Source organism: Mobula birostris, chromosome 6 (genome assembly GCF_030028105.1).
Source record: "Mobula birostris isolate sMobBir1 chromosome 6, sMobBir1.hap1, whole genome shotgun sequence".
In the NCBI taxonomy this organism is placed as follows: Eukaryota; Metazoa; Chordata; class Chondrichthyes; order Myliobatiformes; family Myliobatidae; genus Mobula; species Mobula birostris.
Window position 1 is genome coordinate 8112687 of NC_092375.1, and position 12501 is coordinate 8125187.

The 12501-nt window shown below is 43.1% G+C and overlaps 1 protein-coding gene across 3 annotated transcripts in view; it reads right to left on the reverse strand.

Moving 5' to 3' along the window:
- Positions 1–8961, reverse strand: part of cxadr (CXADR Ig-like cell adhesion molecule) — a 152490-nt gene extending 143529 nt beyond the window's left edge. For all 3 annotated transcript variants that reach the window (XM_072259845.1, XM_072259844.1, XM_072259843.1), the window contains exon 1: positions 8829–8961. In XM_072259845.1, coding sequence (XP_072115946.1) covers positions 8829–8901 — 73 coding nt within the window. In that variant the 5' untranslated portion in view covers positions 8902–8961. The remainder of the gene's footprint in view (positions 1–8828) is intronic.
- Between the last annotated feature and the right edge of the window lie 3540 nt (positions 8962–12501).

The window sequence follows — 12501 nt, forward strand, 5'->3', positions numbered from 1 at the left end:
GAAAGGATTGATGTAAATCAGTGGTTGATGGTTAGCACTGACTCATGGGCTGAAGGGCCTGGTTCTGTGCTGAATCTGCACAAACTCCTCAGCAGAGGAGCTGCTGTGCCTTCATAGAATAAGCTAGGTTTATCATTCAACCGTATACATGTATACTACCAAACGAAACAATGTTCTTCTGGGCTAAGGCGCACAACAAACTACATATAACTCACACATACAACACAAATAATATTACTACAAGTAACTTAACCAAAAATAGGGTGCATTTCCGACACAAGTTAAGATGGGCGGAGTTAAGATGGTGCCAAGTGGCTGCCTCTTTGAGTTCATCAACTAGCTTAAATTCCTCGCTTTAATGACTCTGTTTTTCCTTTTCAAGGTGGTTGGGGTTCTGATCTGCAACAGCACTCAAACTGTGATTTTTTTTTGGCAGATAGTCATAGTTATACTTTATTGATTCCGGGGGAAATTGGTTTTTGTTACAGTTGTACCATAAATAATAAATAGTAATAACACCATAAATAGTTAAATAGTAATATGTAAATTATGCCAGTAAATTATGAAATAAGTCCAGGACCAGCCTAATGGCTCAGGGTGTTTGACCCTCCAAGGGAGGAGTTGTAAAGTTTGATGGCCACAGGCAGGAATGACTTCCTATGACGCTCTGTGTTGCATCTCGGAGGAATGAGTCTCTGGCTGAATGTACTCCTGTGCCCACCCAGTACATTATGTGGTGGATGGGAGACATTGACCAAGATGGCATGCAACTTGGGCAGCATCCTCTTTTCAGACACCACCGTCAGAGAGTCCAGTTCCATCCCCACAACATCACTGGCCTTACGAATGAGATCCTGTTCCTGGAACTTGCTGGCCAACTGCTTTCTGACTATCTCCAGGCTCAGCTAGGAAGAAGGCCCCTCCAGGGCGTGAACCTGTGGATGACCAACTCCAGGCCGGTGTTGCTGACTGAGGTGTCATGGGAGAAGGAACATCAGGAATTCGCTGTGGCCGATGTATGGACGGAGGTCTCTGTAGTTGAGTGATCGCATTCACTCTCTCTCTCTTTCTCGAATGTGCTGGTGGCGGACAGCTCTGTCCATCTCCCACACCTTGACATGTTGAGTATTTCCAGAGGTTTGAAAACTCATTCATTATGTCTGCATTTCAACCAACCAACAACTCCTTTCCTTCATGAGTTTCCCCCACATTCCATTACTCATGTAGGAGCCACGTATCTATTTTTTGCCTGTCTGTTTTGTATTTTCTGTTGTGCTTTTATTATGGTAATTTGTCACGTGGATTGGGGTGTGGTAGAAGCGAATATGTACAGTTCTGTATCTGCGCTTTGTCTAAATCAGTTTTAGTCTGGTTAGAACCAGGGAGTAAGCTGGGGGCGGGGGGGTATGCTATTTTTGTGACTTTTTTGTTGACCATTTAAGACTGCTTAAATATGCCAAGATTGCTGATTCCACTAGGACCATTATTTCATTATATGGCTTGTTATAATTTCATTAATTCTTTTATCATTACAGGATTGTTCATCTTTGCTGGTTTCTTAATAAAGGATTAAACATATTCATTTGAAATGTGGAACTTCATTATTTGGAGTGTGTCATACAACGTCTGAGCAGTTCTGATTTGTCTTCAAGTAACCGCTACAACTCACATCCACTACAATTGGTTCAACTGATACTTAACGTGGCCAGTGTCGATTCTGATGGGATATTCATGCTCACGTTACATTTACTTGCCATTGAGGACTACAACACATATTTACAGATAAACTGACTGTTTGCAACACGGTCTGCTATGGCAATTTGTATGCACAGGAGTGGTTTTGGCCCCTTATCTAAGAAAGTATGTGCTGGTATTAGAGAGGCTCCCAAGGAGGGTCATAAGAATAATTCTGGGAATGAAAAGTTTAACATATAAGAAGCGTTTGGTAAGCCTGGACAGAGTGGATGTGCAGAGAGTGTTTCCTATAGTGAGGACCAGAAGGCACAGCCTCAGAATAGAAAGATGTCCATTTGAAATAGAGACAAGGAGAAATTTCTTCAGCTAGAGGGTGGTGAATCTGTGGAATTCATTGTGATGGATGGCTGCTAAGCCCAAGTCATTGTGTATATTTAAACCAGAGGTTAATAGGTTCTTGATTAGTAAGAACATCATAAGCTACAGAGAGAAGGCAGAAGAATGGGGTTGAGAGGATTTATAGCCAGTATAACACAGGTTTTGTTATATAATAACTCTGGTGCCTATAAGGAGTTTGCGTGTTCTCCCTGTGACTGTGTGAGTTTCGCCTGGGTGCTCAGGTTTCCTCCTACAGTCCAAACACTGGTTAAATGGTCATGGTAAATTGACCTGTGATTAGGCTAGGGTTAAACTAGGAGTGGTGTATCTCAAAGTGTATTCCACACTGTACCTCAATAAATAAATAATACTATTATATTATATTAATAGTTTTAATACTATTCATATTATAATGGTAAAGTTTAATATAATTCTATACAATATAACATTATAATATTGTACTGGGAGTGATTGAATATCTATTATGTTATGCACAGTGTGCCATTGGATTTAACAGATGATAAAATATGTGTATACATGTGGTGTTACACTGAGCTGGCAGTGTACCATTCATTTGTTCATTATGTGCCGTGTCGCGTGACTTGGGTGATCATGATCTTTCCCAGGGCTGAAATGGCTAACATGAGAGGACACAGTTTTAAGGTGCTTGGAAGTAGGTACAGAGGACAGTGGTGGTGGAGGCGGAAATGATAGGGTCTTTTAAGAGGCTCCTGGATAGGTACACGGAGCTTAGAAAAATAGAAGGCTATGGGTAACCCGAGGTAATTTTTAAAATAGGTACATGTTTGGCGCAGCATTGAGGGTCGAAAGGCCTGTATTGTGCTATAGGTTTTCTATGTTCTCGCTAATCAAGAACCTATCAACAACCACTTTAAATATCTCCAATGACTTGGCCTCCACAGCCATCTGTGACAATGAATTCCACAAATTCACCACCCTCTGCTGAAAGAAATTCCTCATCTCTGTTCAAAAGTGGCATCCTTTTATTCTAAGGCTGTGCCTTCTGGTCCTAGATTCATTCCCCTGCTATTGGAAGCATCTTCTCCATGTCCTCTCTATCTAGGCCTTTCAACATTCAGTAGGTTTCAACATATCAACTATCTTTGTATTAAGACCATAAGACCATAAGACAAAGGAGCAGAAGTCGGCCATTCGGCCCATTGAGTCTGCTCCGCCATTCTATCATGAGCTGATCCATTCTCCCATTTAGTCCCACTCCCCTGCCTTCTCACCATAACCTTTGATGCCCTGGCTACGCAGATACCTATCAATCTCTGCCTTAAATACACTCAATGACTTGGCCTCCACTGCTGCCCGTGGCAACAAATTCCATAGATTCACCACCCTCTGACTAAAAAAATTCCCTTCAGAATTCTGATGACAGAGGGGAAGAAGCTGTTCCTGAAATGCTGAATCAGAATCAGGTTTATTATCACTGGCAAGTGACGTGAAATTTGTTAACTTAGCAGCAGCAGTTCAATCCAGTACATAATATAGACCATAAGACCATAAGACCATAAGACAAAGGAGCAGAAGTAGGCCATTCGGCCCATCGAGTCTGCTCCGCCATTTTATCATGAGCTGATCCATTTTATCCTATTTAGTCCCACTGCCCCGCCTTCTCACCATAACCTTTGATGCCCTGGCTACTCATATACCTATCAATCTCTGCCTTAAATACATCCAATGACTTGGCCTCCACTGCTGCCCGTGGCAACAAATTCCATAGATTCACCACCCTCTGACTAAAAAATTTTTTTCGCATTTCTGTTCTGAAAGGGCGCCCTTCAATCCTGAAGTCAGGCCCTCTCGTACTAGACTCCCCCATCATGGGAAACAACTTTGCACATTCACTCTGTCCATGCCTTTTAACATTCGAAATGTTTCTATGAGGTCTCCCCTCATTCTTCTAAACTCCAAGGAATACAGTCCAAGAGCGGACAAACGTTCCTCATATGTTAACCCTCTCGTTCCCGGAATCATTCTAGTGAATCTTCTCTGTACCCTCTCCAACGTCAGCACATCCTTTCTTAAATAAGGAGACCAAAACTGCCCACAGTACTCCAAGTGAAGTCTCACCAGTGCCCTATAGAGCCTCAATATCACATCCCTGCTCCTATACTCTATTCCTCTAGAAATGAATGCCAACATTGCATTCGCCTTCTTCACTACCGACTCAACCTGGAGGTTAATCTTAAGGGTATCCTGTACGAGGACTCCCAAGTCCCGTTGCATCTCAGAACTTTAAATTCTTTCCCCATTTAAATAATAGTCTGCCCATTTATTACTTCTGCCAAAGTGCATAACCATACACTCTCCAACATTGTACTTCATTTGCCACTTCTTTGCCCATTCTTCCAATCTATCCAAGTCTCTCTGCAGACTCTCCGTTTCCTCAGCACTACCAGCCCCTCCACCTATCTTTGTATCATCAGCAAACTTAGCCACAAAGCCATCTATTCCATAATCCAAATCGTTGATGTACAATGTAAAAAGAAGCGGCCCCAACACGGACCCCTGTGGAACACCACTGGTTACCGGCAGCTAACCAGAATAGGATCCCTTTATTCCCACTCTCTGTTTCCTGCCAATCAGCCAACGCTCTATCCATGTATGTAACTTTCCCGTAATTCCATGGGCTCTTATCTTGTTAAGTAGCCTCATGTGTGGCACCTTGTCGAAGGCCTTCTGAAAATCCAAATACACAACATCCACTACATCTCCCTTGTCCAGCCTACTTGTAATTTCCTCAAAAAATTGTGATAGGTTTGTCAGGCAGGATTTTCCTTTAAGGAATCCATGCTGAGTTCTGCCTATCTTGTCATATGCCTCCAGGTACTCTGTAACCTCATCCTTGACAATTGACTCCAACAACTTCCCAACCACCGATGTCAAGCTAACAGGTCTATAATTTCCTTTTTTGCTTCCTTGCCCCCTTCTTAAATAGTGGAGTGACATTTGCAATCTTCCAGTCCTCCGGAACCATGCCAGAATCTATCGACTTTTGAAAGATCATCGCTAATGCCTCCGCAATCTCCACAGCTACTTCCTTCAGAACATGTGGGTGCATTCCATCTGGTCCAGGAGATTTATCTACCCTTAGACTATTCAGCTTCCTGAGTACTTTCTCTGTCGTAATTGTGACTGCACACACTTCTCTTCCCTGCCACCCTTGAGTGTCCAGTATACTGCTGATGTCTTCCTCAGTGAAGACTGATGCAAAATACTCATTCAGTTCCTCTGCCATCTCTTTATCTCCCATTACAATTTCTCCAGCATCACTTTCTATCGGTCCTATATCTCACCTGTCTTTTACTCTTTATATACTTGAAAAAGCTTTTAGTATCCTCTTTGATATTATTTGCTAATTTCCTTTCATAGTTAATCTTTTCCCTCTTAATGACTTTCTTAGTTTCCTTTTGTAAGGTTTTAAAAACTTCCCAGTCCTCTGTCTTACCACTAATTTTTGCTTCCTTGTATGCCCTCTCCTTTGCTTTAACTTTGGCTTTGACTTCTCTTGTCAACCACGGTTGCATCCTTTTTCCATTCGAAAATTTCTTCTTTTTTGGAATATACCTGTCTTGCACCTTCCTCACTTCTCGCATAAACTCCAGCCACTGCTGCTCTGCCGTCTTTCCCGCCAGTGTCCCTTTCCAGTCAACTTTGGCCAGTTCCTCTCTCATGCCACTGTAATTTCCTTTACTCCACTGAAATACCAACACATCAGATTTCGGCTTCTCTTTTTCAAATTTCACAGTGAACTCAATCATGTTATGATCACTGCCTCCTAAGGGTTCCTTCACCTCAATCTCTCTAATTACCTCCGGTTCATTACACAATACCCAATCCAGTACAGCCGATCCCCTAGTGGGCTCAACAACAAGCTGTTCTAAGAAGCCATCTCGCAGACATTCTACAAATTCTCTCTCTTGAGATCCAGTGCCGACCTGATTTTCCCAATCCACTCGCATGTTAAAATCCCCCACAATTATCATAACACTGCCCTTCTGACAAGCCTTTTCTATTTCCTGTTGTAATTTGTAGTCCACATCCCTGCAGCTGTTTGGAAGCCTGTATATAACTGCCATCAGGGTCCTTTTACCCCTGCAATTCCTTAGCTCAACCCATAAAGATTCTGCACCTTCCGATCCTATATCACCTCTTTCTAATGATTTAATATCATTTCTTACCAATAAAGCCACACCTCACCATCTGTCTACCTGCCTATCCTTCCGATACACCGTGTATCCTTGGTCGTTCAGCTCCCAGAGACATGCATCCTTTGGCCATGTCTCAGTGATGGCCACAATATCATACCAGCGGATCTGTAGCTGTAATGACCATAAACTTGGCCACAAACTATTCAGATCCAGATCATTGACATACAATGTGAAAAGAAGCAATCCCAACCCACATTCCGTATGTTGCTTTTGAGAGTTGAGTTCCTTGTGCTGTGCTTTGCTGGGTCCACAACACGATGTCTTGCTGTGATGTGAACTATGTTTTACCTACAATCAAAGCGTAGTAAAGGATCTAAATCAAAACATATTGTAAATAAAGCTCCAGGAAGCATTTCATAAACAAAAGATCCTGCAGATGCTGCAACTTCAGAGTAACACACACAAAGTGCTGGAGGAACTCAGCAGATAAGCATCTACAGTCCATATGAAGACACTCAGGTATATTAGATAAAAAGATAGATAGATAGATATACTTCATTGATCCCGAAGGAAATTGGGTTTCGTTACAGCCGTACCAACCAAGAATAGAGCATAAATATAGCAATACAAAAACCACAAACAATCAAACAACAAAATGCAAATGCAAATTGACTGTTTATTCATTTCAATAGATGCATCCTGATTTGCCGAGTTCCCCCGGCGTTTTGTGTGAGTTGCTCTGGATTTCCAGCATCTCCAGAATTTCTCATGTTCATGGTTTTGTGGATATGTTGTTACTTGCAATGCTGTGTCATATTTTGTCTGAATTTACCATCATTTTACAGTCAATGAAAGCAGAATGACGCAAACAATAAACAGAAGGAATTCTGCAGATGCTGGAGATCCAGTCTCTCTCTCTCTCTCTCTCTCTCTCTCACACACACACACACACACACACACACACACACACACACACACACACAAAATGCTGGAGGAACTCAGCTGGCCAGGCAGCATCTATGGAAAAAGAGTACAGTTGCCATTTCGGCATAGTTTCGGGCCAATATTGCTGAAGGGTCTCCATCGACTGTACTCTTTTCCATAGATGCTGTCTGGCCTGCTGAGTTCTTCCAGCATTTTGTGTGTGTTATTTATATTTATTGTTTTTTTTATTATTGTGCTCTTTATCTCATTGAGTTTTGTGTGCTGCATGGGATCCGGAGTAACAAGTATTTCGTGCTCCTTTACACTTTGTGACATTAAACAAATAACATTAAACAAAATCTCTCGACTCTCTCTCCATCCGCTTCCCCTCACCCATCTACGTGTTTTGCATCCGAGCTCATTCCCAGCCTTCACAATGGGAGGAGCGGCCCCCGCACAATTGTTTCAGTAGAATGAACGAGGCAATTGATGCAAATCCTATTATCTCCGCAATCAGCTTTTGGTGAATGAGAAAAAAGAACAGGGACAGCAAATTCTCCATCGGCTGTCGACAGTGAATAAAGAAGTGCTCCACTAACCAGCAAACAGGTTCCTTTAGAACCGGCTGGAATTTCCCACGCACACAGTATAAAAACATTGGCTTACTTTAAAAATACAGATTATTTACAAAATAGTCGCACTAATCACACCCTACTCCACCTTTACCACCCCCCATTATTCGTTTTTCTAGCTTCAAATATTAATGATTCGTAAGAACTGCTGACCAGAAACAACTGAAAGTGCCAAAGTCCTGTTCACAAAGGAGTTTAAATGGCTCGCAACGGATCAGAACAACAAGTGGATCCGGGCGCCTCAACTCCCTCGGTACAATCAAGAGAAAACCTATCAATATCAGCAAAGCGTTTTCAGTTGCTTTTCACAATAAAAATACGGATTTAACTCATTGGAAACAATGGGAAGATCATAGAAAACGCTTAAAGTCCTTTCGATATTAGGAAGGGCAGGCAGGGGTAGAGGAACCGGGAGGTGAGGGACAGGAAAAAGAGAAAGGTGGAGGGGTGTGGTTGAGGAGGGCAAAATAGGGAGACAGAGAGAGAGAGAGAGCGCGGATTGAAATCCCGTGGGAAGGACGCAAGGGAGATGGAAAGGAAGAGAGGACGAAACGAGAGGGCGAAGAAAGGTGAGCGCAGGCCAGGGAGCAAAGGGAAAAAAAACAGAGGGGGAAAAAGGGGGGGGAGGAAGAAGTGAAGGAAGGGAGGGGAGGGGAGGAGGGGAGGGGAGGAGGGGAGGGGAGGGGGAGAGGGGAGGGGAGGGGGAGAGGGGAGGGGAGGGGGAGAGGGGAGAGAAGAGAGGAGGGGAGGGGAGAGGGAGAGTAGAGGGGAGGGGAAGAGAGGAGGGGAGGGGGAGAGGAGAGAGGTGGGGACGAGGGGAGAGGGAAGAAGGAGGGGAGATGGAGAGGCGGGAGAAAGAAGAGGAGAGAAAGAAAGGAGAGGGAGAAAGAAAATGATGGAGGAATCAAGAGAAGGAGAGAGAAAGAGGAAGATAAGGGAAGAGAAGGCGAATGGGAAGAAGCGAGAGCGCTTAATATCCTCCTCTCTCCCTTCTCCCTTTCCCTGCGATCCCGTTTACCTGTCAGGAGGTAGACGAGCAGCAACGACGCCGCCGCTCTGCTGTGTCCCGCCATGATGCGCTCAGTCCGCATCGACCTCGCTCACAACAGTCCTACGCGACCTGCTACTAGTCAACTGGAACAGGGGAACGAATGAGGGATTCATATACAGCATCGAAGGTGAGCTCGAGTTCCCCTCCAACGCCCTCCCGTGGTCAAGAACATGCTGCTGAATATATTATAAAGATAAGATCGTTCCCAGATGCTAGAGGAACTCAGCAGGTCAGACAGCATCTATGGAGAGGAATAACTTTTCTACGTTTAGTCATTAATAATAAGATCGTAAGATCTAGGAGCAGAATTGGGCCATTTGGCTCCTCGAGTCTGCTCCGCCATTTCATCATGGTTGATCCATTTTTCCTCTTGGCCTTCTCTCCGTATCCCTTCATGCCCTGACCAATCAAGAATCTATCAGCCTCTGCCTTAAATATACTTAAAGACTTGGCCTCCACGGCTATCCGTGGCAACGAATTCCACAGCTTCACCACTCTCTGGCTAAAGGAATTCCTCCTCATCTCAGTTCTAAAAGAAAGCCCCTCTATCCTGAGGCTGTGTCCTCTGGTCCTAGACTCTCCCATCATAGGAAACATCATCTCCACGTTCACCCGATCTAGACCTTTCTTCATTCCATAGGTTTCAATGAAGTCACCCCTCATTCTGATATTATAATATTAATATTAATTTGTATGTATGAATCAAGGAGTCATGCAACAGGGAAATGAACTCTTCAGCCCGTCTAGTCCATGTCGACCAAGCTGGCCCCATTTGCGTGCATTTGTCCCATATTCCTCTTAACCTTTCCTAAACAGAGACTTTTGCTGAGCTATAGGAAAGCTATTATTGCCTAATGAGGAGGTGTGGAATGAGTGAGGGCATTGATCAAGTGGATAGCCAGTGGCTTTTTTCCTAGGGTAGTAATGGCCAATATGAAGGGGCGTAATTTTAAGATGATTGGAGGTAAGTACTACCTCAGGAAAGCAGCCAGCAAAGTTAAAGACCACACCTGCCCCAGACATCCTCTCATCTCCCCTCTCCCACTGGACAGAAATGCTCAGGGACAGCTCCTACCTCACTCTTATCAGACCCTTGAATGTACCTCTATCTAGTATGATAAAATTATCTCTTGATCTCACAATTGCCTCGTTATGATCCCACACTTTATTGTTTACATGCATTGCACTTTCTCTGTAGCATTTGCACTTGTTCAGCATCGTTACCGTTTTACCTTACTCTAACCCAATGTACGGTGTAAAGATTTGACCTGTATAAACAGTGCATGTGACAATAATAAACGAATAAACCAATAACACTCTCAGCGTAAAACAAACTTGTCTGCAGTGGTATTATTTTACCTTTTTCCTAACTCAAGGCAATATGTAGTAGAACATAAAATGCAGAACCAAGAACAGATCTTGTGCCAGTCATTTAACCTCCTCTAAAATCAATCTGTTCGTGAACCGTAGATGTGAACTTCCTGCTATTCAAGACACTTAAAAAGACAGGTGTGTAAAAAGGGCCCGAAGGATCATTGGGACCCGACTCATCCCAACCACAAACTGTTCTACCTGCTACCATCTGAGAAATGGTACTGCAGCATAAAAGCCAGGACTAACAGGACTTGGGACAGCTTCTTCCACCAGGACATCAGACTGATTAACTCACGATGATACAATTGTTTTTCTGTTATATTGACTGTCCTGTTGTACATAATACTTATTACAAATTACTATAAATTGCACACTACACATTTAGACGGAGACATAACGTAACAATTTTTACTCCTCATGTATATGAAGGATGTAATTAATAAAGTCAATTAAATTCAATCCAACCCTTCCCTCCCACATAGCCCTCTATTTTTCTATTATCCATGTGCCTATCTAAGAGTCTTTTAACTCCAACCTGATTGCATGAATATCTATTTCTGCTTCTGGTGAACGAATATCACCACTCCCCTTCCTCTATTCCTCACTCTGACTGTTCACTTCTTTCCACCTGCCTATTACTTCCATTGGGTCCCCTCCTCCTTCCCTTTCTCCTACACTCCCCTCTCCTCTTTTAACAGATTCTTCCTTCTCCAGCCCTTGACTTTTTCCACACACCTGGATTCAGCTATCACTTTCCAGCTAGCCCCTTTCCCCTTCCCCCACCTTTTTATTCTGGCATCTTCCCCCTTCCTTCTCAGTCCTGAAGAAGTTTCTTAGCCTGAAACTTCAATTGTTTACTCTTTCCCATGGATGCTGCCTGACCTGCTGACTTCCTCCAATATTTTGTGTGTGTTACTTTAAATGCCCCTAATGTTATCTATACCCTACCACCACCCCTGGAAGGCTTTCCATGCACCCACCACTCCTTGTGTTAAAAACGTACCTCTGACATTTCCCTATACATTCTTCCAATCATCTTCCTCTAATTCCTCCAGTATTTTGTGTGTGATATCTTAAAATTAAGCTCCTCTGTATTTGTCATTTCCACTCTGGGAAACAGTCTCTGGCTGCCCACTCTGTCTAGCCTCACATCATCTTGTACACCTCTATCAAATCACCTCTCATCCTCCTTCACTCCAAAGAAAATAGCCCTAGTTTGCTCAATCTGTCCTCATAAGACACGCTCTCTAATCCAGGCAGCATTCTGATAAATCTCCTTTGTATCCTCTCTAAAACTTTCACATCCTTTCTGTAATGAGGTGACCAGAACAGAACACAATACTCCAAGTGTTGTCTAACCACTGTTTTACAGGGCTTTAACATTACTTGTGCCTCTTGAATTGAATCCTCTAATTAATGAAGACCAAAACTTCATAATCCTTAGCAGGACAAGTTTATGGAATCTATGGGATGTGCACCCCTCAATCTCTCTGTTCCTCCACAATGCTAAGAAACTTTCCATTTACCTTGTACCCCACCTTCAATTTCAACCTTCCAAACTATCACTTCACACTTTTCTTGATTGAACTTCTACCATTTCTCAGCCAAGCTCTGCATCGTATCAGTGTTCTTTTGTAACCTACAACAATCTTCTGCAATATCCACAACACCATCAACATCCATGTCATCCACAAGCTTTTTAATACAACTTCACTTCCTTATCCAGATATTTAGAAAAGTCACAAAGAGCAGGGGTCCCGGAACAGATTCCTGTGTAACACGGCTGATCACTGACCTCCAGCCAGAATACATTCCATTTACTACTGCCTTCTCTGGATAAAGTAATCCTGAATCCACACAGCCAGGTGTCACTGGATCCCACCCCTCCTGACTCTCTGAATGAGGCTATCGTGGGGAACTTCATCAAACACCTTACTAAAGTCCATATACATAACAGCCACTGCTCTTCCTTCATTAACTGAGTTTGTCACTTCCTCAAAGAATTCAATCATGCCTGCGAGGCACAATCTGCCCCGATGACTTGATCTGTATGAACAGTACACAAGACAAGCTTTTCACTTTATCTTGGTACATGCGACAATAATAATAAGCTAAACTAAATTAGACCAAACAAAGTTAAACATTTGTAGGGCTGTCAGTATACTAGATGGACTGTTAACTGTTGAATCACTTCTCTGAAGTGTTATATTAAAACGGCTTCTCGTAATGTTAACTGCTGAGCAGGGGATTCTCTGTAACTGCACTG